The sequence below is a fragment of the Archocentrus centrarchus genome, chromosome 8 (assembly GCF_007364275.1).
Source record: "Archocentrus centrarchus isolate MPI-CPG fArcCen1 chromosome 8, fArcCen1, whole genome shotgun sequence".
Classification (NCBI taxonomy): domain Eukaryota; kingdom Metazoa; phylum Chordata; class Actinopteri; order Cichliformes; family Cichlidae; genus Archocentrus; species Archocentrus centrarchus.
The window spans coordinates 7071531-7091853 of record NC_044353.1 but is presented as its reverse complement, the minus strand read 5'-3'; the positions used below and the strand labels follow the sequence as shown (position 1 = coordinate 7091853).

The 20323-nt window shown below is 39.9% G+C and overlaps 1 protein-coding gene across 3 annotated transcripts in view; it reads right to left on the bottom strand.

Annotated features, from left to right (window-relative positions):
- The window catches only part of LOC115784248 (vesicle-fusing ATPase), a 48288-nt gene that overhangs the window by 7259 nt on the left and 20706 nt on the right, over positions 1-20323 (bottom strand). For all 3 annotated transcript variants that reach the window (XM_030735400.1, XM_030735398.1, XM_030735399.1), the window contains 11 exons: positions 12248-12333; positions 9975-10074; positions 9839-9878; positions 8722-8888; positions 8375-8485; positions 5526-5601; positions 4933-5088; positions 4153-4352; positions 3899-4064; positions 3264-3338; positions 2020-2207 (listed from right to left, as the gene is read on the bottom strand). In XM_030735400.1, the coding sequence (XP_030591260.1) occupies positions 2020-2207; positions 3264-3338; positions 3899-4064; positions 4153-4352; positions 4933-5088; positions 5526-5601; positions 8375-8485; positions 8722-8888; positions 9839-9878; positions 9975-10074; positions 12248-12333 (1365 nt within the window). The remainder of the gene's footprint in view (positions 1-2019; positions 2208-3263; positions 3339-3898; positions 4065-4152; positions 4353-4932; positions 5089-5525; positions 5602-8374; positions 8486-8721; positions 8889-9838; positions 9879-9974; positions 10075-12247; positions 12334-20323) is intronic.

The following is a 20323-nucleotide window of genomic DNA, read 5'->3' as shown; positions in this document are numbered from 1 at the left end:
GGGCAGACCCAGGTCACGCTGGAGAGACTACATCTCTCAGATGTAACCTCCAGCTGGAGGTGGTGGCTGGGTAGAGTGGGGGTGTGGGTGTCTCTGTTTAGACTGCAATAAGTGGCAGAAAATGGGCGGATGGATGGAAAATCTAATATGATAGTACTGTGAAACATCTATGCTCACTTTTGACTCTTCCTGTTGCTCTAAAGCTTACTCTGATTTAAGCCATGTTTTTAGCATAGGCATGCCATTTTCTGTTGTTCTTGTTTGATATTTTTGCAGAGCATATTAGGTGTTTCAGAAATATCATACCAGCGGCATATGCTGTGACAAAAAATACACAATTTGACTGTTGGAAGTTTTTGCCTGTATATTTAAGGTTTGCAATATATTGTTCATATCTTTATAGAAAGGCATGGTGGAGGTGAGGCACCGAGGGCCTCACAACTATTAGCTGATTTTGAAAACTTAGAGAAAAACCAACATGACAAGAAAGTCTTAACTCAAAGAACATCTTATAGCCTTCATCAGGGAATGCAGTCTCTCATTAAGTTGGTAATTTTAGCTCACTTAGTGACAAATTAAATATCTAATCCATTGCACTTGCCAAGGAAGGCTGTCATATAGCCTATGGTTAAATGCTCTGGAAAACTTTGAGGTTTGAGTTAATGTTGTTTTGTTAGAGTTGTGGTCAGATGTTTACATACCATTATTTTATTATTTTGTTCTCTAATCCACACAGTACACATACACCCCCACTAATATTTGGTTAAATGTCCATCATCAAGTTACAACTAAACCAGATGCTTTTGGTAGCCATCAACAAGCTTCAGGCATAATTCGGGCTGGATATTTGACCCAAAATTGGTGAGGATGTTCAGGAATAACTCAGGACCCACAAAGGCTCAAGCCTAACATGAACTGGAAACTGCTGGAACACCAGCATCACTGTCCACAGTGAAGCTAATTTTACATCACCATGGACTGAGAGACCAAGAAAGAAGCCCCTTCAAAAAAATCATTTCCTTCAAGTACAACTGAAATTTGCAGCTGCCCACATGGATAAACCAAATGCCTTCTGGAGAAAGGTTTTAGGGTCAGATGAGACAAAGGCTAAACTAGCTGGCCACAATGTATGTTTGAAGGAGTAAAGGTGAGGCTCTCAAACCTAAGAACACTGTAGAAGCTGTCAAATATTGTGGTGGTAGAGCGGTCAAATATCCAGCCAGAATTATGCCAGAAGCTTGTTGATGGCTACCAAAAGCATCTGGTTGAGGTGCAAGGTGATAAGGGACACTTAACCAAATATTAGTGGGGGTGTACGTGTTCCCTGTATGGTTTAGAGAAAATCCAAAATAATTTCAAACATGTGGCCCTAATTCTTTTCTTAAAAAAAAAAAAAAATATATAGTCATTAAAGATACATGCTGTCCAATCATTTAACCCTGGAAAACAAACATTAAACCCCCCCAAATTACATAATAAATGAAATAAATAAATAAAATGGAATCAATATAATGTATATATGCTTTGGGTGATGTAATCAATGCATTGATGCGCTAAAGTCTGTCAGTTTACTGCAAGCTGCAGCAGCTGTCTGCAGTTCCTAAACAGGAGCGCAGCAGGCTTTTCATGCAGTTGTCAAAGACGTTACACCCCGATTTTACAGCATTAAGTTAGTAATTTAAAACGAACTTATGAGAAAGGTGATCCCCTGAACCCAAATCAGTGTGATAAGAACATTTAAAAAGGCATATCTGTCCCATCCTCCAACATGGAGGAGGTGTAGTTTATGACCTATACTGCAGCCAGACACCAGAGAGCCAGAGAGACATGCTGGCTTCACTTTTGAGGAGCTGTTAGGTTGTCCATGTTTTTTTTTTACAGTCATTGATATATAATATGATATCTGATCTGAGTTTTTAAATGAAAATCATTCATGTGGACAGTGTTTGTCTCGTCACTACACTGACATTCCAATCTTACACTAATGTATGCTTTGTGTATTAGGAAGCGCCTAGTGACCTTGATGTGTCGATTCATGGCGGTTGACTGCGCTGCCCTAACCAGCCCCTCCAGCTCTGCACCGCTGTAGTTCTTCGTCTCGGCTGCCAGTTCCTTGACGTCGACGTCGTGAGCGAGGAGGTTGAAGCTTCGCATCTTATTGGTGTGGATGTTCAGGATCTGGACGCGGCCCTTTTCATCAGGCAGACCTGGAGATTAGAATGAGTGTGAAAGAAGAGTAGAAAAGAACATTAGTATAGAGGTTTGTATTCAAAATCTTTAGAATATAGGAATATATGTAGCAAAAAAACACGAATACTGAAAAACAAAGATAAAAGCGCTGTGTCTGTGAGCTTCCAACGAGCACTACAGACAGTATAAAAGATGGATGTAGCTTCCGGGTATTGAAAGTGAAGCCAACATGGAAGTACCTTAAACATGCATTGTTTATGGCCACTAGGGAGCGATGGCTGTGTTTGCAAGAAGACTTCCAGTCCTGTAGAAGTCTATGGGAGAACAGCCTTCTTTCTTTACCTCTGTAAAGACCTTCCTGCTGAGCTTACTGTCTCATTCACTCCTTTTGGTTCAACATTAGCTAACCTGACATGCCTTAGCTACTTTCTAAAAAGGTACTGACTGAATTACATGGGTACTACTGCGTACTGATTCACACTAAATCAATTGGTGTCAAATTTTGCTACCTAGGTTAGAGGAAGAAAGAAAGTGAGACCATATGACATCACTCCTGCGGCATGTTGAAGGACAACAAACACACTGGACAAGCCCAAAGCAATCTCAGTTGTGGTTACACTTTGCAAAACTCGGGACGTGCCGTTTGTGCCGTTGTGATCCTTAAACACTGTTGCCTTATTTTCCGTTTACCTAAATGATTGGATCAGCCCGTGCTTACAGTAATGTCACTACTGTAGTCGCAGTAAACTGCAAACTGTGAAAGAATCCACTTGTAATCCAGTTTATATGCTAGAAAAAAAAACCATGATGGTTCCACCGAGGAAATGATGGTATTTGGATTTAGCTGACAGTTTAATGCCTTTAATTCATCCTCAACATGACCAAAAAGAAGAAGAAAAAAAAACTGAATCTCACTATTTTTATAGCAAACCACTCAAATTAGCATACTGGATCATTTAATATTCCATTTGTGATGGTGTTATATTCAAATCTGTTAAATTCTGACTGCTCTCATAAAGCCTGTTACCTGTACCTAAATGAGGATCAAGCATAGAGAGAAAATGCAATCTCACCAATTTCCATTTTCACCTCAAACCTGCCAGGTCTCATCAGAGCATCATCTATCAGGTCAGGCCTGTTGGTCATACCTGGAGAGAAGGAAGAAAAAGACACAAAGGTGTCTCGATAACTGTGGAAGCAGAAGAAGGAATGCTGCTAAAGGTGTTGCACTGAATTCAGATAACTGATGTTTTATTGTTTAATATACATACCCAAATACAGTTATATTTATTTGGGTAAATACTCTGCCAAAATCAATGTTCTACATTCGAAGTCAAAATATAGGCACTTATTTTTATGGCAATTAATAAAAATGGACTCAATAAATATGAGAATTGTATGCAACAATGCTGAAAGCAATCTAATCATAATGGGTGTACTCAGACTCCTGTCAATCAGCTCATGCAGTTCACTCCAAACAGCATTTCAATCAACAGAGGACAGAAAAGCTTCTTAAGATATGGAAAGGAAATATAACTGCAAGATTTGCAATCTAGGGCCCATTTCACAAAAAAGTGATTTGCCCCGCTTTTCATAGACCTCCTGCATGTTCGTGCATAGGGGCTCCCTGCTCTCCAGTCAGTCCATATATTTTAAAGCCAGCGAGGACAAAAATTGGGTTCAGTCATTTTCCTCTGATACTACTTACCGATGACCAAGATGTTGTTCAGTTGCTCCACACCGTCAATCTTGGACAGAAGCTGGTTGACGACGGTGTCATGCACACCTGTGCTGCTCGCGCCTGTTCCTCTCTGCTTGCAGATGGCATCCAGCTCATCAAAGATAATGATGTGAAGGCCGCTGTTAGCTCCCAGCTGAAAATTAGAATATTCTTGTAAATCCTATTTTTTTTTAAAAAACTTATAGTACATAAAAAAAAAATGTACACAGAGCATTACTTACCCTCTTCTGTTCCTCCTCTGCCTCAGCAAACAGTTTGCGGATGTTGGCCTCAGACTCTCCCACATATTTGTTCAGGATCTCTGGGCCGTTGACGACCTTTGGTTCACGGGCGTTGAGCATCTTGCCAATCTGCCTGGCCATCAGTGTTTTACCACATCCTGGTGGTCCAAACAGCAAGATGCCTTTCACGTGCTTGCAGCCTGGAAGAAGGAAAGTGAGGAGAGGGAAGATGAATGGCAAAGAGACAGAGAGGGAGAAGGAATTAAGAAGAATCAGGAAGAAAGAAGAAATGGGAGCAAACAAAGGAAAAAAAAAAAAAAAAAAAAAAAAGACTAGACAGACTAGATTAATAAAATGTATTGTTAAACCAACAAAAATTTTTATTTCCTGGGTGTACATATATGTGTGTGTGTGTGTGTGTGTGTGTGTGTGTGTGTGTGTGTGTGTGTGTGTGTGAGAGGAATAAAATAAAGGTTATGGCTCTGTGGCTAACCTTGCTTCTTTCAATGCATTACTGCAGTGTATATTGTTTTTATTGGCATGAGGAGTACACCGTACACAGAATGCACTGAGGTTTTCCAAACAATGTTTGATGCATAAAAAGTCACAAGCTGCTGGCACTGCAAATGTTCAGTCTTGCAAAAACAATAGGAAAAGACACATTTTATCACCATCAACCCATTCAGGGATAGAGAACAGAGCCTAAGGCCCAGAGCAAGAAATACCCCAAGAAAAAACAATGAATCTGGGATGATGCAAATAAGAGAAGCGGTTTCTCACCCATCTGCTCCACAATGTCAGGAGGAAAGACTCGGGAGGCAAAGGCTCTGCGGAAAATGTCTGAGAATTCCTTGTCCAGACCACCAATTCCCATCTTTTCAAAGTTCCAATCAGGGTTGATGATTGTCTGTCGAGCCTCCTTGGTCTTTGCCTTACCTGTTAAAACACACAGGGAACAAATCTCATTGGAAATGCCAGTGAGAACAGAACCACACGTTACAGGTTTTAGACTTTTGTCATTGAGAGGAAAGAAACACTGGATACAAAAGATTGCTGCAAATCAGGACAGAGTTAGTAAGGAATGAAAAGTTGTAAGATAGAAGCCACGTTTCTATACTTTTAAGCCTTTCTTGGGCTTTTACCGATATGGGTGCATGAGGTGGTGCATGGAACATTATTTTTCTGAGAATGTAATTTTGCTGCCATCTTGTGGAGCATATGGCCCTCTATGAACTGTTACAGCAGCTTGAATTTATCAATGTTGTTAGAAAGCATTAAAATACATCTCTTGACACTCTTTGGAACAGTTGCTAGCAAAAGTTTTTTTTTTTTTGGAAATGTTTGCTACATGTAGACGGCAAGAAGGAACGTACCGACTAGCGTGAGGGAAGAATTCTCAGCCTTCTCAAAAATCACCTGGCTGTTGCCCACCATCAGACCAATGTCAATCTGCCAGAGATAAACGTTACAATCAATATTTCATTTGTAAAGTTGGCACATTTACTTACTTTATCAATTAGCTTTTTAACTTCTTAACATCCACCATATTGCTGGTGTACCACTTAAGGGTAGGGTAAGGATTAGCTTGCATGTTAGCCACATGTTAGATAAGCATAGTTTCAGAAACTAGAAATGTTAGCTTCCAAATCAAGTCTGCTCGCCAAATAGGCAAGAATTCCTTAGAAAGATGTAGCTGTGAATGTAACCTTAACCCTACCCATAAGCTTAACTTTTTTTTTTTACTTTTTAACATAAGCTTAAAATTTTTTGCCTGTTTTGATACAAAAAAATCCCCCAAACCCCTCCTAGTTTCTGAAAGGAAGGTTAGGATTAGAGACTAGGACAGATGACAGTGTAGTTTAAGAGGCTCCATTTAGATAAAAGCTAGCTATTATGACATCTACCAGGATAAAATCTTAATAAGATGTGTTATATTTATTTATTTTTCACATTTGTGGTGATTATTGACATTCACATCCATCAGCCAGAAATCACATCTCTTCCTTTTATCGTCTAGATTTTCTGATAATATCTCCCTGGCTCACTTCTCCCATTAAACCATTAGCCGGGAGAGGACTCCTGAATGTCAGTGTTCAGTGATCCCAATGGAAACAACATATGAGCACAAAAGCACAAATACGGAGAGATAAATACAGCAATAACAATGCAATAAAGAGACATAAAAGCAGACAACGCGAAGAATACACAGGAAGTCAAAGAAAATTACCTTTGTTATGCTGAGTTACATGCTTGTTAAATTTCTAATCATGGGGAAAATTCATGTCTCTGATGCTTAGCGTATATCAGAGGAAGCCTTAGCTAATATGACACTGCGTCTAACTGAGGTACTGTCGCACCAGGCTGAGAATTTGAGCTGTTAGCTACTGGAACCAATCGCTATCATTACAGTAAGCTAGCGGGCACGGCCATTAATAATAGCAAGCAGTCGTTTGGAGTTTTGACTCTTCAGCCCTAGTAACTATACTTTTTCTCGAAGACACAGAGGCATGTCTCCTGGTACACAATCAGCTGGATTCTTGGACTATTTCGAGTACATCCACTTGGAGTCTTCTGAAAACATCAAACTACTGAAACCCTGTTAGTGACAAAAGGTCTGGAATGCTGACCCAGGATGAAGGACTGCAAATCAAGCAAAGATAACGGACTGTACAATAACCACTTGAACTTTCACCTCCAAAGTAATCGAGCTGTGCTGAGAGGGGATGTCCCAAGCCATGCAGCTTGATGTATCTCTTTGGTACTGCAATCACCTAATCACCTGGATAATTGCTTAAGGATCCTTGTGTCCCATCCGAGTCTCATTCCAGTTAGTTTTTGCAGGATTAGCTTTGAATGGAATGACAGTGAATAAATGGAAAGAAGAAGAAGTCTGTTTTTGCTGACTCAGTGCAACCTTTTCATCCACTACTAATTTTAGGCAGTTGTCCACATAAAAATACTTTAGTACAAAATAAATTGTTTTGGTGCTAATTCCATCCACATTGTCTTTTGCACTTGCAGGAGAAAAGTCTGCATACTGTAAACAGGAGACGCTTCTGGCAAAATAAAAGCAGTACATTTACCAATAAACCTATTGGCTTATTGCATTCACAGACGCATCTTTGTGGGTTGATCCACAGTCAAACATCCTCCATAATATCCGCCATGAACCTATGGTAGTTCTGCTGTTCTGCAGAAACCCTCACTTTACCTTTAAAGCTTTGTTTAGCTCAGTGGGATGCTATTCCATTTCATGCACAGGGTGCAACAGCGTGTAAATCTTTAAATCCCTAGACGGCCATTTGTCTGAAGTGTTCGCTGCTATTACAGTTTCCAGCTCAAGCTGTTAGATCTTCGCTTTTAGGATAGCTTTTTTTCCAGAACTTGTTTTTTTTTGTAAGCCTGGCAGCTTGTGGCAGTAATTCAGCCTCTAACTTTTTTGCAGCAGCAATAGAAGACCAGGAGGATTGTGATGGCTTCGCTGAACCTTGTGAGTCAACACTCTTTATAGCTGAAATACTGCCTTGAGGTATAGCAGTTTTGACTCACAACATTTTTCTCTAATATGTTGCACAAAGGAACCTCAGCAATCCAGTTTGACATCTTATCCATTAACACTGTCTCCTTGGAGTTTGATTATAACTTGATGAAGTTGTTCCTCAGGTGGCTACAAAGTTAGCAGGGATTTTTTTGCATAATTTGCAAACTCTCTTTCCATTTTATATTTCAATACTTTGACCCCACAAACATGATTTTATTCATCTTTTTGTTTAAGACAACCAAATTTGCACTCCTTAATGCTTTCTGTCTTGTTGCAGCACAATTCAATTAGTCTATTCCACTCTTCAGATTGTGCAGTTTATCAGAAAAAAGTATATACCAAAATCATATTTTTGGTATGTATTTGTAAATGATATCTGTAGCACCACATTTCTCAAAAGCAAATCAACTTCAAGCATACTCCCAGTTTAATGATGAAGAGGTAATGCTTTAGTCCAGCACAAACAACAAAGTCCCACAGGTGCCAGAACTGAATCACAATGAGAGTCCCGTCACAACTAAAAGAGTGCCCTAAGGCACTTCCACTAACAACCTGGCTGTTACTGCTCAAGTCCTGCTCTCACCAACAAATATTTCTAAGATTTATAACTTTGAGTCTCTACAACATAACCCAGATTTGCTTAACTTTTCCCCAGCCAGTCTTGGTATCGTGTTTCAGTACCTTTTGCTGTTTCTTTCCAGAGCCTGGTTCTCCTTTGAGGATGCTGGCATCCATGGCCTCAATATCCTTTACCATCAACCCAAACAGCTTCTCACAGAAACTGAACACTAGCTGAAAGATAGAAAAGCAGGAGAGTGGTCAAAAGAATCCTACATCAAAAAGCAAAAAAAACAAACAAAACCCCAAAAATAACAGAGTAAAATGTTTATGTCTCTGCATGTGAGTGTGTGTGTGTGTGTGTGTGTGTGTGTGTGTGTGTGTGTGTGTGTGTGTGTGTGTGTGTGTGTGTGTGTGTGTGTGTGTGTGTGTGTGTGTGAGCCTGACGTATTGCGGTAAGAGAATAAAACCTGCTGGGTGACAGAGAAGGCCTGGTTGTTGAACTGCTGGATGAACTCGGCGGCCATCTTGTCCGAGTCGTAGGGAGAGGAGTCAGTACTCTTCTTTTGCAGAAAGTCAATTTCGATTGTCATGGCGCCAATACACTGCTTGGTCTTATCAAAATTGTAGTTGGACACTGATTGCACAAACAAGGCAACAATTACTATTGTATGTAGTTCATGAGCTCAAAATCTGTTAGGAATTTTTTTTACAATGAACCCCAGAATGTAACGACAGCAGAAGTAAAAACTGTCACTGGTAACGTTACATGCAAGAAACATATGAGCATATAAATTAACAACTAATACTAGACCGTTACAGGTTAGATTCTAATTGTGTAGTACAGTTTTTTTTTTTTTTTTTTTTAGAGAACAATTCTTGATAATTGGCATGACTGACAGTTTGCTAAACCCCACCCTAAAGGACTACTGTCCAGTTTTAGCTTGCAATTATGCTAGACGTGGAAGCCAAAGTGAGAGTTACAGGACTGAAACAAGCTCACAGTGAAAATATATTTGTTGTGTAGTTCTTAAATATGAGACAAAAACTGTAAAAAATTGATAAAACTTCAAAAAAAAAATAAATCATTCTAAAAATAGCTAATAGGCCAATGCTAGCGTAAAACTACCTCTTGGGGACACCATCCTGTCCTGCACTTTATTTCCTAAGATTACCTACATTACCTGAGAAAAGTCTACAAAACCAACTTAGTCTAATATAAGATATGAAAAACATCTAAAAATGCTGCTATTAAGTATGTAATCTTAGTGCCCAACATATTTGTATTAGAATATAGTGGAGTCTGTTTTTTTTTTTTTTTTTCCTGTATCAGTTTTATATTTACACTATTTACCTCCTCTGTCTGTCTGTGACTTTGTCTCTGTGGCCTTGAGAACTCACTATTTATCACTGCGGGTGATAAACTGTCCCAAACAGCGTGTGTGCAAGAACTGAAAGCTTGATAAATACAGTAGCAGTGACTAAAGTGGCGGGGCTTATCCTGAACCGTTAATAACAGTGACAGATCTGTTTGGAGCTGGTATGGTTAAACATCAAAGTCAGCAGTCAAAGAAGAGCATTTCATACCTTCCACCTCCTGGCCTATGGAGAGACCAGCCCATTTCCTCTACAGGAGCAATAAGAGAAATACAAATAAGGAAAGACTGAGCATGTGGCTAACAAATAAATAACATACATTTGTGAGAGTTTTGCACATGCGTACCTGTGGCAGGCTGAAGGCAATGCTTCCAGGTGCCACAGTGTGGTGGGTCTTGACTGTGAACACATACTTGTGGTTGGGTGTGGTCTTAACAGTCACGTGTCTGTAGAGACAGGGCAGAGTTAGATTACAGATTTCATCTTCCATGTTTAGTGATTTGTTTTTAATTCTGAAAGTGACGTCTTTAAGTTGCATTTTATTTTTGGCAACTCTGAGACAGCAAAATAAGCTCAAACGGATCAAAATTGGCATTTAGTTTCTAAACACTTGCCAAATATAAGTCCCATATTCAATATTCAGCCTTTTTTTTTTGCTCTGTTTTGGTCTGAAAAGCAAAGGAAATCATTGTCAAATGGACTAAAAAAAGCTCCAGAAATATGGGAGAATCACAGAGCTGGTGTGGGCTTGAGATACACATTACACAGTCATTTTAAATATTTAAAAGTGTGTCAAATTCTTTTTCAGGCATATTTCACAGCACACTAGTTCATATCCCAGCAAGTGAGGATAAAACAACAACAACAACAAATCAATGTGCTTAGAGACCATGAAGCCCATTTTTTTTTTTAATGGACTAATTTCATGGAAGCATTACTGACAGGTTGTGTTAATAATCCGGTGGTTATGAAGGTACCAGCACTGCTACCTCATATGAACCACCCCAGACCTACAATGTACATCCAGAAAGCTTATTAACATTCAGATATTAAATAGCAATTTCAATTGAATATGAACTCTTAATATCTCCACAGTAGGTGGGCTACTGTAGAAGTTTCTATTACAATTCTGGCAGTCAGCAAATTGCTGCATGTTGAAGGGTTTGTTGCCTTTACTTCCACAAGTTTGAAATCACAAAGGTTGCAGTTGCTGGGGTAGTGAAATATGCAATTACTGTATACATCAAAATATATACTATGACCCACTGGTATCTAGCTTATTTGTATCGGTTTTGTAAAATATTATTAGTTTTTATTTATTGCTTCTTATTGCTTTGTCCTCAGCTCAGGGCATCATTGCACCCCCTGTTTCTCACTTTGAAACAATAAGGCAAATGCAGCAGGAACTTAGCGACAGGTGAAAGGTCAGAGTGCAAAACTAAGCAGATTCCCCAGTGGTACAACATTTCCTGACAAGGACGAAATAATGCAAACACATACCAAAAAAATAATAAATAATGATACTTTGAAGACCACAAAGAATGTTGAACTTTTTTTCTTTTTTTTTCTTTTTTTTTTTTTAAATCAATGACAATAACAATGATTTTGAAATCTGCACAAAAGCACTTTAAATTTTTCAATGTGAAAGCTTAAAATGAGCTAAGACGTGTGACATGCCAAACGTGGCCTGCTTTAAAATTTCATCTTGGTAAACATCAATTGGTGGCCAATGCAAAAACAAACCTGCAGCATATCTGCTGTTCTCCTCCATAAAGAAGGTAGGTATCATTACTGCTGTCATGTCCTTGATTTTTGTGTGTATATGGTGCTTTTTTATGGCTGATAATAGAGTGAAGTTTACCTACAAACCACCCAACAAGACTGAGGTGAATGTGGCATGAAGCAATGCTGCTGTAGGTGTGTTGTGTTTAATGCTTGGGTTTCCCACTGTTGTTGATTTCAGTGGCAGCAATTACAAACCCATAATTTGAAAAATAAAAAGTAAACCTAACCTAATTTCATCAAGCGGTCAAGAATAGCTGACAGAAAGGAGCAAGTGGAACAGGGGCCATGAAGCAGGGCCATCACTGGCTCCCCTACTTTAGGTCTTTGCCTTTAATGTAGTTTTAGCAGTTCACCAATCACAACCAAAGTATAAGAAGAATCTTTCATGTACTCTACAGTTAATGATCATATAAGGTTTTACCTGTTTTAAAGGCAACAACACGATGAACAACGTGCTGTGTAGATTTTAATCCTCTGAGGTTTAAGTCATCATCTGTGACGATCTCAGCTCCAACTGTAGCCCTAACTCTAAAACTAAGCCATCAGAATATGTAATAAATAAGAACTACTATCTGCATGCACATCTGCGATTATAATCCTTAAATATTAAATTGTTATACCAAATCCTGGCAATCAGAAAACAAGGAAAATATTCATTCTGACACACATACTTTTTTTTTACCCAAACTATAGGACTAGGGCAAGGTTAGGGCACGACCCTGAATTGGATAAGTGGAAGAATGGATGGATGGATAGATAATTGATTGGAAAGATGCCAAGGTGTGTGCTCAGACTGACAGATGCAACGATGATTAGGCAATAATAAGTACTCACTGTCCCGACTGCAGATCCTTCTCACTCACCACAGCACAATTAGTCACCGACAGCTCATCTGTTGGGCATCGTGCCGCTTGCATGGTCTGCAGAGAGAAAGACAGCAGAGGAGGGATATGTTCAAAGATACAGGAATGACTGCACATGTTGTATTCCACAATAGGTTTTTATATTCTTTCAATATTCATTTTGTTGCAAGAATGTTCTCCTAATAGGCACCATGAGCCTGTGAAACATCACATAAGGAAGAAAAATAAACACTTAGCTGTGACAAAACCCACTCTGAGCAAAGCTTTTGCACAAAAACAGTTATAATTTGATTTTGAGAGTCAGATGCAAAATTGTTTCTATTAATAAACAAGGAAAACATTTCTAATACTGTGTAATATGGACTGAGCTATCGGACACATTCATGATGTGTGTTGTGACATCACTGACATAATATTTCAAGTAAAAGCATTTCAAATGCTAACAGTTGGAAATAAGGTGGTCCAACCTGAGACATCATTAGGTACACCTCCGCTTGGACCCGTTTGCCTTCAGAACTGCCTTAATTCTTTGTGGCATAGAGTCATCAAGACGCTGGAAACGTTCCTCAGAGGTTTTAGTCCATGTTCACATGAGAACGTCACACAGTTGCTGCAGATTTGTGAGCTGCACACCCACGACGTGGCTCTCCTGTTCCATCACATCCCAAAGGTGCTCTATTGGATTGAGATCTGGTGACTGGGGAGGCCATTTGAGTGCAGTGAACTCATCGTCATGTTCAAGTACCCAGTTTGAGATGAACTGACATTTGTGACATGATGCTTTATCCTGCTGGAAGCAGCCATCAGAAGTTGGGTAGACTGTGGTCAACAATATAATACCTAAAGTGTGGCAATAAAATATCCCCACCACCACTACACCAGCAACCTGAACTGTTGATAAAAGCCAGGATGGATCCATGCGTCCACGTGTTTATGCCAAATTCTTACACCACCATCTGAACATTACAGCAGCATGCAAGACTCAGACCAGGCAATGTTTTTACAATTTCTATTGTTCAGTGTTGGTGAGCCCAGGTCAAGCCTCAGTTTGCTCTTCTTAGTTGATAGGAGTGGGCGATGACACAATACAGGGAACTGGTGGACCACTTTGTGGAGTGGTGTGGTAATAACTTCCTCCTCCTAAATGTGGCCAAGATGAAGAAAACAGTGGGAGATTTTAGGAGGACAAAGCCTAGGCCGAACACCATTTCCATCCTGAGAGAAGTCGTAGAGTTGATGGAGAGCTACAGATACTTGAGTGCTCACCCTGACTGGAAATGTAACACTGAGGCTGTCTGCAGGAGCAGACAGAGCAGACTACTTCTTGGTCATTTAAATGTGTGCACTTTTTTTTTTTTTAAAAAAACAAAAAAAAAAAAACAGTCTGTTGCTGCTAGTGCAGCTTTCTTTATAGTCATTTGTCAGGTCAGCAGAGTCAGTGATACCAGAAAGCTGAACAAGCTGATTAGGAAGGCTGGCTTGATGCTGGGGACTGCGCTGGAGCCCCTACAGTTAATTGTTGAGTAAAGGATGCTGCACAAACTGAAGAACAACCTGGACAACACCTCACACCCCCTTCACAAACTAGTAGTCAAACAGCAGAGTCTTCAGCAGCAGACTCCTTCAGCTCTGCTGTAATAAGGACAGATATCTTTCCTACTCACTGCAGTTAAAGTGTATAATAACTCTCTGACCCTCTTTGCAGGGAGAAGACACTTATCCTCTGAGTGGTAATGCACAAGCTCACTCTGTTCCTTAGTTTGCATACTGTTCACTAGCAATATCTCTGTCTATCTTCCTAGTTGTAGTATAGTATGTGTTGTCTTCTGCTGTTGTAGCCCATCTGCATTAAGGCTGGGTGGTCGCTGTACACTCAGAGATGCTCTTCTGCATACATTGGTTGTACTGAGTGGTCATTTGAGTTGCTGTTGCCTTCCTCTCAGCTGTGTGGCCATTATCCTCTGACGTCTGGCATCAACAGGGCATTTCTGACCAGAGAACAGCCGCTCACTGGATATTTTCTCTGTCAGTCCATATGGTCTGGAGACCCTGTCCTTTTTCACACCTTTCTTCTATTTCACATAGTTTCCTTTTAACCAACTATCTGTGAAGGTAATATTTGTAATTATTTTACATTAAAGCAAAATAAATAACATAAAAAAATAGAATCTAAAAATAAAAAAATTTAAAAAGTCCAAAATTTCTTTTAAATGGAATTAACTTTGCAGAGCATAAACTTTTTTTTCTCTTTTTCACTCTTACAGATCATGTCGTGACTTCTCAGGTTTATGCTGTGATCCTTTGTTCCAGCTTTGCAGAGGTTCACTTGGGTATGAGTGGCATAAACTGTGCCATCAGAGGGTGCCGGTGTTGCATGGCCACCACATAGATGTAACTGTGCTGACACTACAATACCAGAACTACACAGATGCATAAAATAAGAACAGCTACTTCTGTGCAAGTTGCGTGCATGTAGGATTTTTATTTCCAGTTCTTTGGATCTGTATGTGTGCACACAAAGTTACAATGGCTTTTTCATATTTCCTATTGATCTAGAACAGTCTCCCAGTCTCTCTCAAACAGTCTCTTTACATTAGCAGTGAAAGAAGATGCAGAATTGCATCAGCAGCAAACAGCTTCAGGAATGCCTGAAGAGAAAATGTACCAGTGAGTTTATTAGGTATCATTAGGTACACATCAATGCAACTATCTAATTAGCTAATCACCTGATAGCAACTCAGTGCATTTAGGCATGTAAACATGGCACATTTAGGCTCCTCAGTACTGAATGAATGCTACCTGAGTATTACTGCTGACCATACCCATCCCTTTAGACTGCAGTGTGCCCATGTTCCGATGGCTGCTTCCAGCACCCTGCCACAAAGCTCAAATCATCTCAAATTAGTACACTGTACTCAGACGGCTTCTACAGTCACCAGATCTCAATCCGGTTTGGGATGCGGTAGAATGGGAAATTTGCATCATGGATGTGTAGCCCACAAATCAGCACAGTTTTTGTTTTGTCTCACTTTTCATCACAATGTTCATAAGTGTCATCTGAGACTGTCTTGTCATCTTCTCTCCTTTACATTCAGATTACGTCAAATCTCAACCAGCCTACCAACTCAAAAGAGAAAAAAAAAAAAAAAAAGGAAATGAGTTCATCTGAGAGAGGGTATGAACTCCTTTTTTCAGTTCATCCACTTTTCCACTGACAGGCCATCGTTCCTGCTTACAGAAGCAGAGAACACACTGACACGTTCTCATTTTGACACAAATTGAAATCTTTTGCAGAGTAACCACGTCTGCAGCAGAGACCAAAACTGGGCTGATGGAGAAATTCCATTGCACATTGCTGCGGCATGACCACATGAAAGGGTAGCCATGGTAACCGCATTAAGCGATGAGGCAGAGCCTCTGGCGATAAATGAATATGGTTTTTGTGCTATCTGAATGGCAGTATACCTTGGAGGCTGCAGAGCTGCACTCACTGTGAACACATGCTTTCTGTTTTAGTTTCAGTGGTGAGGTTTTATGTTCAGACGTTTGTACACAGCGATGGATAATTGGTACATTTCAAGCTGCTGTAGATTAAGGAAAAACCTTTGGCATCAAATGCCTCTCGACACTTGGATCAACTGTTTTTTTTTTTTTTTTGCCAACTGAGGTTAACAAGAAGGCTCATGAGTGGGTGCTATGCTGGTGGCTACGTAATGTGAGATGCTGCAGGGACCCAGCGGAGAATAAAGAAACACAGTGTGATATGAGCTGGTTTAAGGGAAAGTGTTTTGTTGCATTATTCCCCATTTTGTGTGAGAAGTGATATTGCCACGGTCCTAGGTTTATGACCCAGTGTTTTGAGTTTATTCTTGGTCCTTAGATAAAAGGTTTTCTTATCTATGATTTTAGATTATGTGCTGGAGTCAATAGTTTGATTATTTCTGGTTGGTTTATTTACTTGTTTTATTTTGTTGGTCTCGTGTCTTATCTGTATTGTGTTCAGTTTTGCTTCCCCTTGTCTAGATTCTGTTCACCTGTGTCTTTTTTCCCAGCTGTGTCCTCTCTCCATAATCGTGTTTCCTAAGCTCTTTGTCACATCCGCCCACATGCTGTGTGTTCCCTTGTTCTGTGTGAATGCAAATGTGAGCTGAAAAGCATCAACATGAAGAAGACCTGAAAACCATAAAAGATATACCGAGTAATATATACACCACCCCCTTGGGTGCACCACCATGTGGGGTGTGTTGGCCCACGTCGGGATGTCTGGTCCTGGACTCTGGACCACTTGGGGCCCGCTCGTGCTGGGGGGGCTACTCATTGCCTCTGGGGCTCTATCTAGGGTGGATCTCTGAGACGGTGTTCCATGATGTCTTAGAAGATAAGGACAAACGGATAACTGCACGCCAACAGGAAATCTGTTTTACTGAAGGAGAAAGAGCAGTTGAAAGAACTTCTCAAGAGTCAACGAGAGTTGAAACCTGAGATGGAAGAAGAGCAGGACGTGAGTCCTGCATAGCCTGCGGCAGTGTGAAGCATCACGCCAGAGCTGAAAACGCATCCTAAAGTGTGCAAACTCCAGGCTGTTGCAGGTCCCAGACCCCAGCCTGTCTCAGCTAAAACCACAGCCATCCACATCCTCTGTTGCTAAAACCTTTGACTTATGGGGAAGAAAAATCTTGGGCAAAAATGGAGGAAAGACAGCACAGCTTGAAGCAGAAAAAACTGTCTTGCTCCAAGAAACAGCAGTTGAAAACAATGCTTGAAGCTGAGAAAAAGAAGATAGAAAAAATAAAGGCAGTTCTTTATAAAGAAGTTAATGAAAAATAAAGGATCTGCACAGCAAAACAACCTCAATGATAAAAGCCGCAGCAATGAAGGCCCAGGAAGACCTCAAAAATCAATGATCAAAATGGCTCCAGGAAAGGTCCTCCATCCAGGTGGCTCTAAGAACACTAAAGGAGTCCCTCTACAAGAATATGGAAGAGAAAGCTAAATTTATAGCTGACGTCACGAGCCAAGTCGATCATTTAGAGAAGGCTCAGAAGGAGGCTCAGGAAAAACCAAAGAAGAGATCATTGAGGAAGAGATTTCTACAGCTATTTAAAAGCTCCTGAAGGATCATTGTTCTAATCTCTGACCTCAAACCCATAAATTTCTCTACCAAAGAATAACAAACAACTAGGCCCAACCGGTCGCGGCAGATGACCTCCCGTCCCTGAGCCTGGTTCTGCTGGAGGTTTCTTCCTGTTAAAAGGGAGTTTTTCCTTCCCACTGTCGCCAGGTGCTTGCTCACAGGGGGTTGTTTTGACTGTTGGGTTTTTTTGTGTAATTATTGTAGGGTCTCACAAGATAAAGCACCTTGAGGCAACTCGCTTCAAGGTGCTTTTATTCTAATGTAAAGACCCAACAACAACTACACAGAAAACCCAACAGTCAAAACAATAGTAATCACATCAATAAAGCATAATTCTTGATGTGATTTGGGGCTAAATAAATAAAACTGTATTGGACCAAAAAAAGAGCAATCAAAAAAACAATGACCAAGAAATTAAATTGTTAAAAATTCAAATACCAATAAAACAATTGGCTAAAAATAAATAAATAAATAAATAAATAAATTTAAAAAATTAAAAAAAAAAATTTTTTTAAATGCCTTGACTTGTTTTTTTTATGTCCTGTAATTAGGGTCACATTTCCTGTTTGGGTGCAAAGGCTGAATTATTTGCAGCAGCTGCTCCTTCGAGGGGCAGTGCTGTTTACCCACTGTCAAAGGCTGTAGGAAGATCTGAAACCTTCACTAATGCTGTTTCTGTACTGTGATGAATTCTGAAAGCTGACTAAAACTCTTCAAACAAACCGTTCCTCTGCAGATGATCAGGTTTAAAGATTTTTGAGAGGAAATGGAAGTTGAAGATTGGCCTATAATTAGCTCAGACAGCTGGGTCAAGTGATGACCCAGGGGGTCAGGGTTTAATTACTGCCACCTTAAAAGCCTGTGGTACACAGCCAATAGACATGTTGATGGTTTGGAGGAAGTAACTATTGAAGTTAACTCCAAAATGAAACTGGAGAGAGAGTTTAAACAAATACCAGCAGTACTGAAAGCAGCTGATTGTTGAGATGGTTATGAATAAGTTTTTCTCTAATGGTAAAATGTTATTTGTGAAGAAATTCACAAAATCACTATAAAAAGCAAATGCAATGTGAATGCTGAACGCTGAAAGCTGAAATTCTCAAGAAAGTAAATTAAAGTTGATTTGCTCATACTGCTCTTTAAATAAATAGGGAAATAGCAAAACATGGAGCTGAAAAGCATCAAAGTATGCTGAAATGGGTCTGAAGTAGATTTGAACTTTCCTCATTCATTTCAAATGGCCAATACATTCATAAGCAACTATAATAGTCACCAAAAAGAAAAATAATAGCATAATTCTCCAGAAAAAGCTGAACGGTATGATAGCAGAATAGTTTGTGTAGCACAAAGAATGCATAAGGAAGATTTGAGCTCCAATGCCAAGGCTGGGAACTGAATCCATAACCTCCACATCTCCTGACCAACACTTAACTGGTGAAGCTAAACCTCCAGCACTGCATTTCAGAGCAGCTGGCTTCTTATTGGTGGATGTGCCCATGTCGTCTCTCGCCAAAAAGTAGGCAAGCACAATAAACCCCTGCTCACCTACCCCCCCAAACAAATGGTTGTCACACAGAAACTGTAGGGTCCAGTCACAAACCTTTTACTCTGTGCGCACAAGGAGATCTTACTGAAGTAAAATTGACAGAGAAATGGCAATTTAAAAAGTGTCTCCATTTTGGTTTTTGCTCTAACGAGAGGAGTTACACTTTTATGCTTCCACACTCACCACTTACAGTGCAGGAAATGTGAAGAGGATGATTTCTGAAGGTAGAGAAACAGCGAGACTGCTGTGAGTCTATTCTGGTAAACGAAGCCTGGAACACATTTGATGAGTTGCAAGCTGCCCTAAATTCAAATGAAATGCATCATAATTAATGGCGTATAGATGAAATTCCTGCCACTGCTTGCAGCAGCAGATTTAGGAGTCAGGTAAGAGTCACTTAGCTTTCTGTGACATTAACTTGTTTTGTACACACTGCTTTTTTGTCTGCTAATTCAGAGCTGGCGTAGACAAAAAGGAGCACACTGCCAGGACAGCACATAAATACTGTGCTTCTTAGAAGCTAAAGTGTTCAGCCTCTTCATCTGGAAAATGGACTATGGACAGAAAATTGTTTTGTGGGCAAAATTCCATATTCAGAGCAGAAAAAATAAATAAATAAAATCTTTGCCTAAATCTCCTCTCTAAAATTCTGCCAAACCCATTAGTAATCGCTGCAGAATTTAGGAACAAGCCCAAATATGACCTCACAGTTAATCTGAACACAGGTTACAAAGTGTTCATGTTATTTTCTACCCTTTTACATGCACTAGAATATAAACAGGTGTAGAATTAGATTTGCTGGCTCTGTTGCTGCAGTGGTCTGAGTCCACTCGGAGGGAAGCATCACTGCAAATCAATTCAAGGTTGTTCTGAGTGATCACCTTTGTCCTTTGACAGTCTTTCAGTCCTTACTGAGATGCTTTAGGTTGCATTTTTCTTTAGTTCATCACTGGTTTGAAGTATAATATTGAAAAATTGTGCATTCTGTGTGTCTTTAAATGACAGCAGCATAAGAGACAGAAGACAGACATATCTTTCTATGCTGACTGTTCATTACATTTAAAATGAATGTAAGACAGTAGATATAGCAAGGCACTGGTAGAAGAGGCAAACCCTGAGGCAAACACTGCAGTGTTGGCCCTGTGCCCACATCACCTGCTCCCCAGTAGTCTGGCCAGACAGAGGTGAAACAGAGCAAGGCCGTGGTGTCCAAAACCCTTAAAGGGGTCGTTCACTAAACAAAATCATAAAAACAAATGACCTCTGTTTGTCTTTAGTCATAGCTATATTCTGTTTTAAATCATAGACAGCACCATTCAATGTAGCTTTATTAAATACTCCACACTGTAGTGCTCAAATAGAATGAG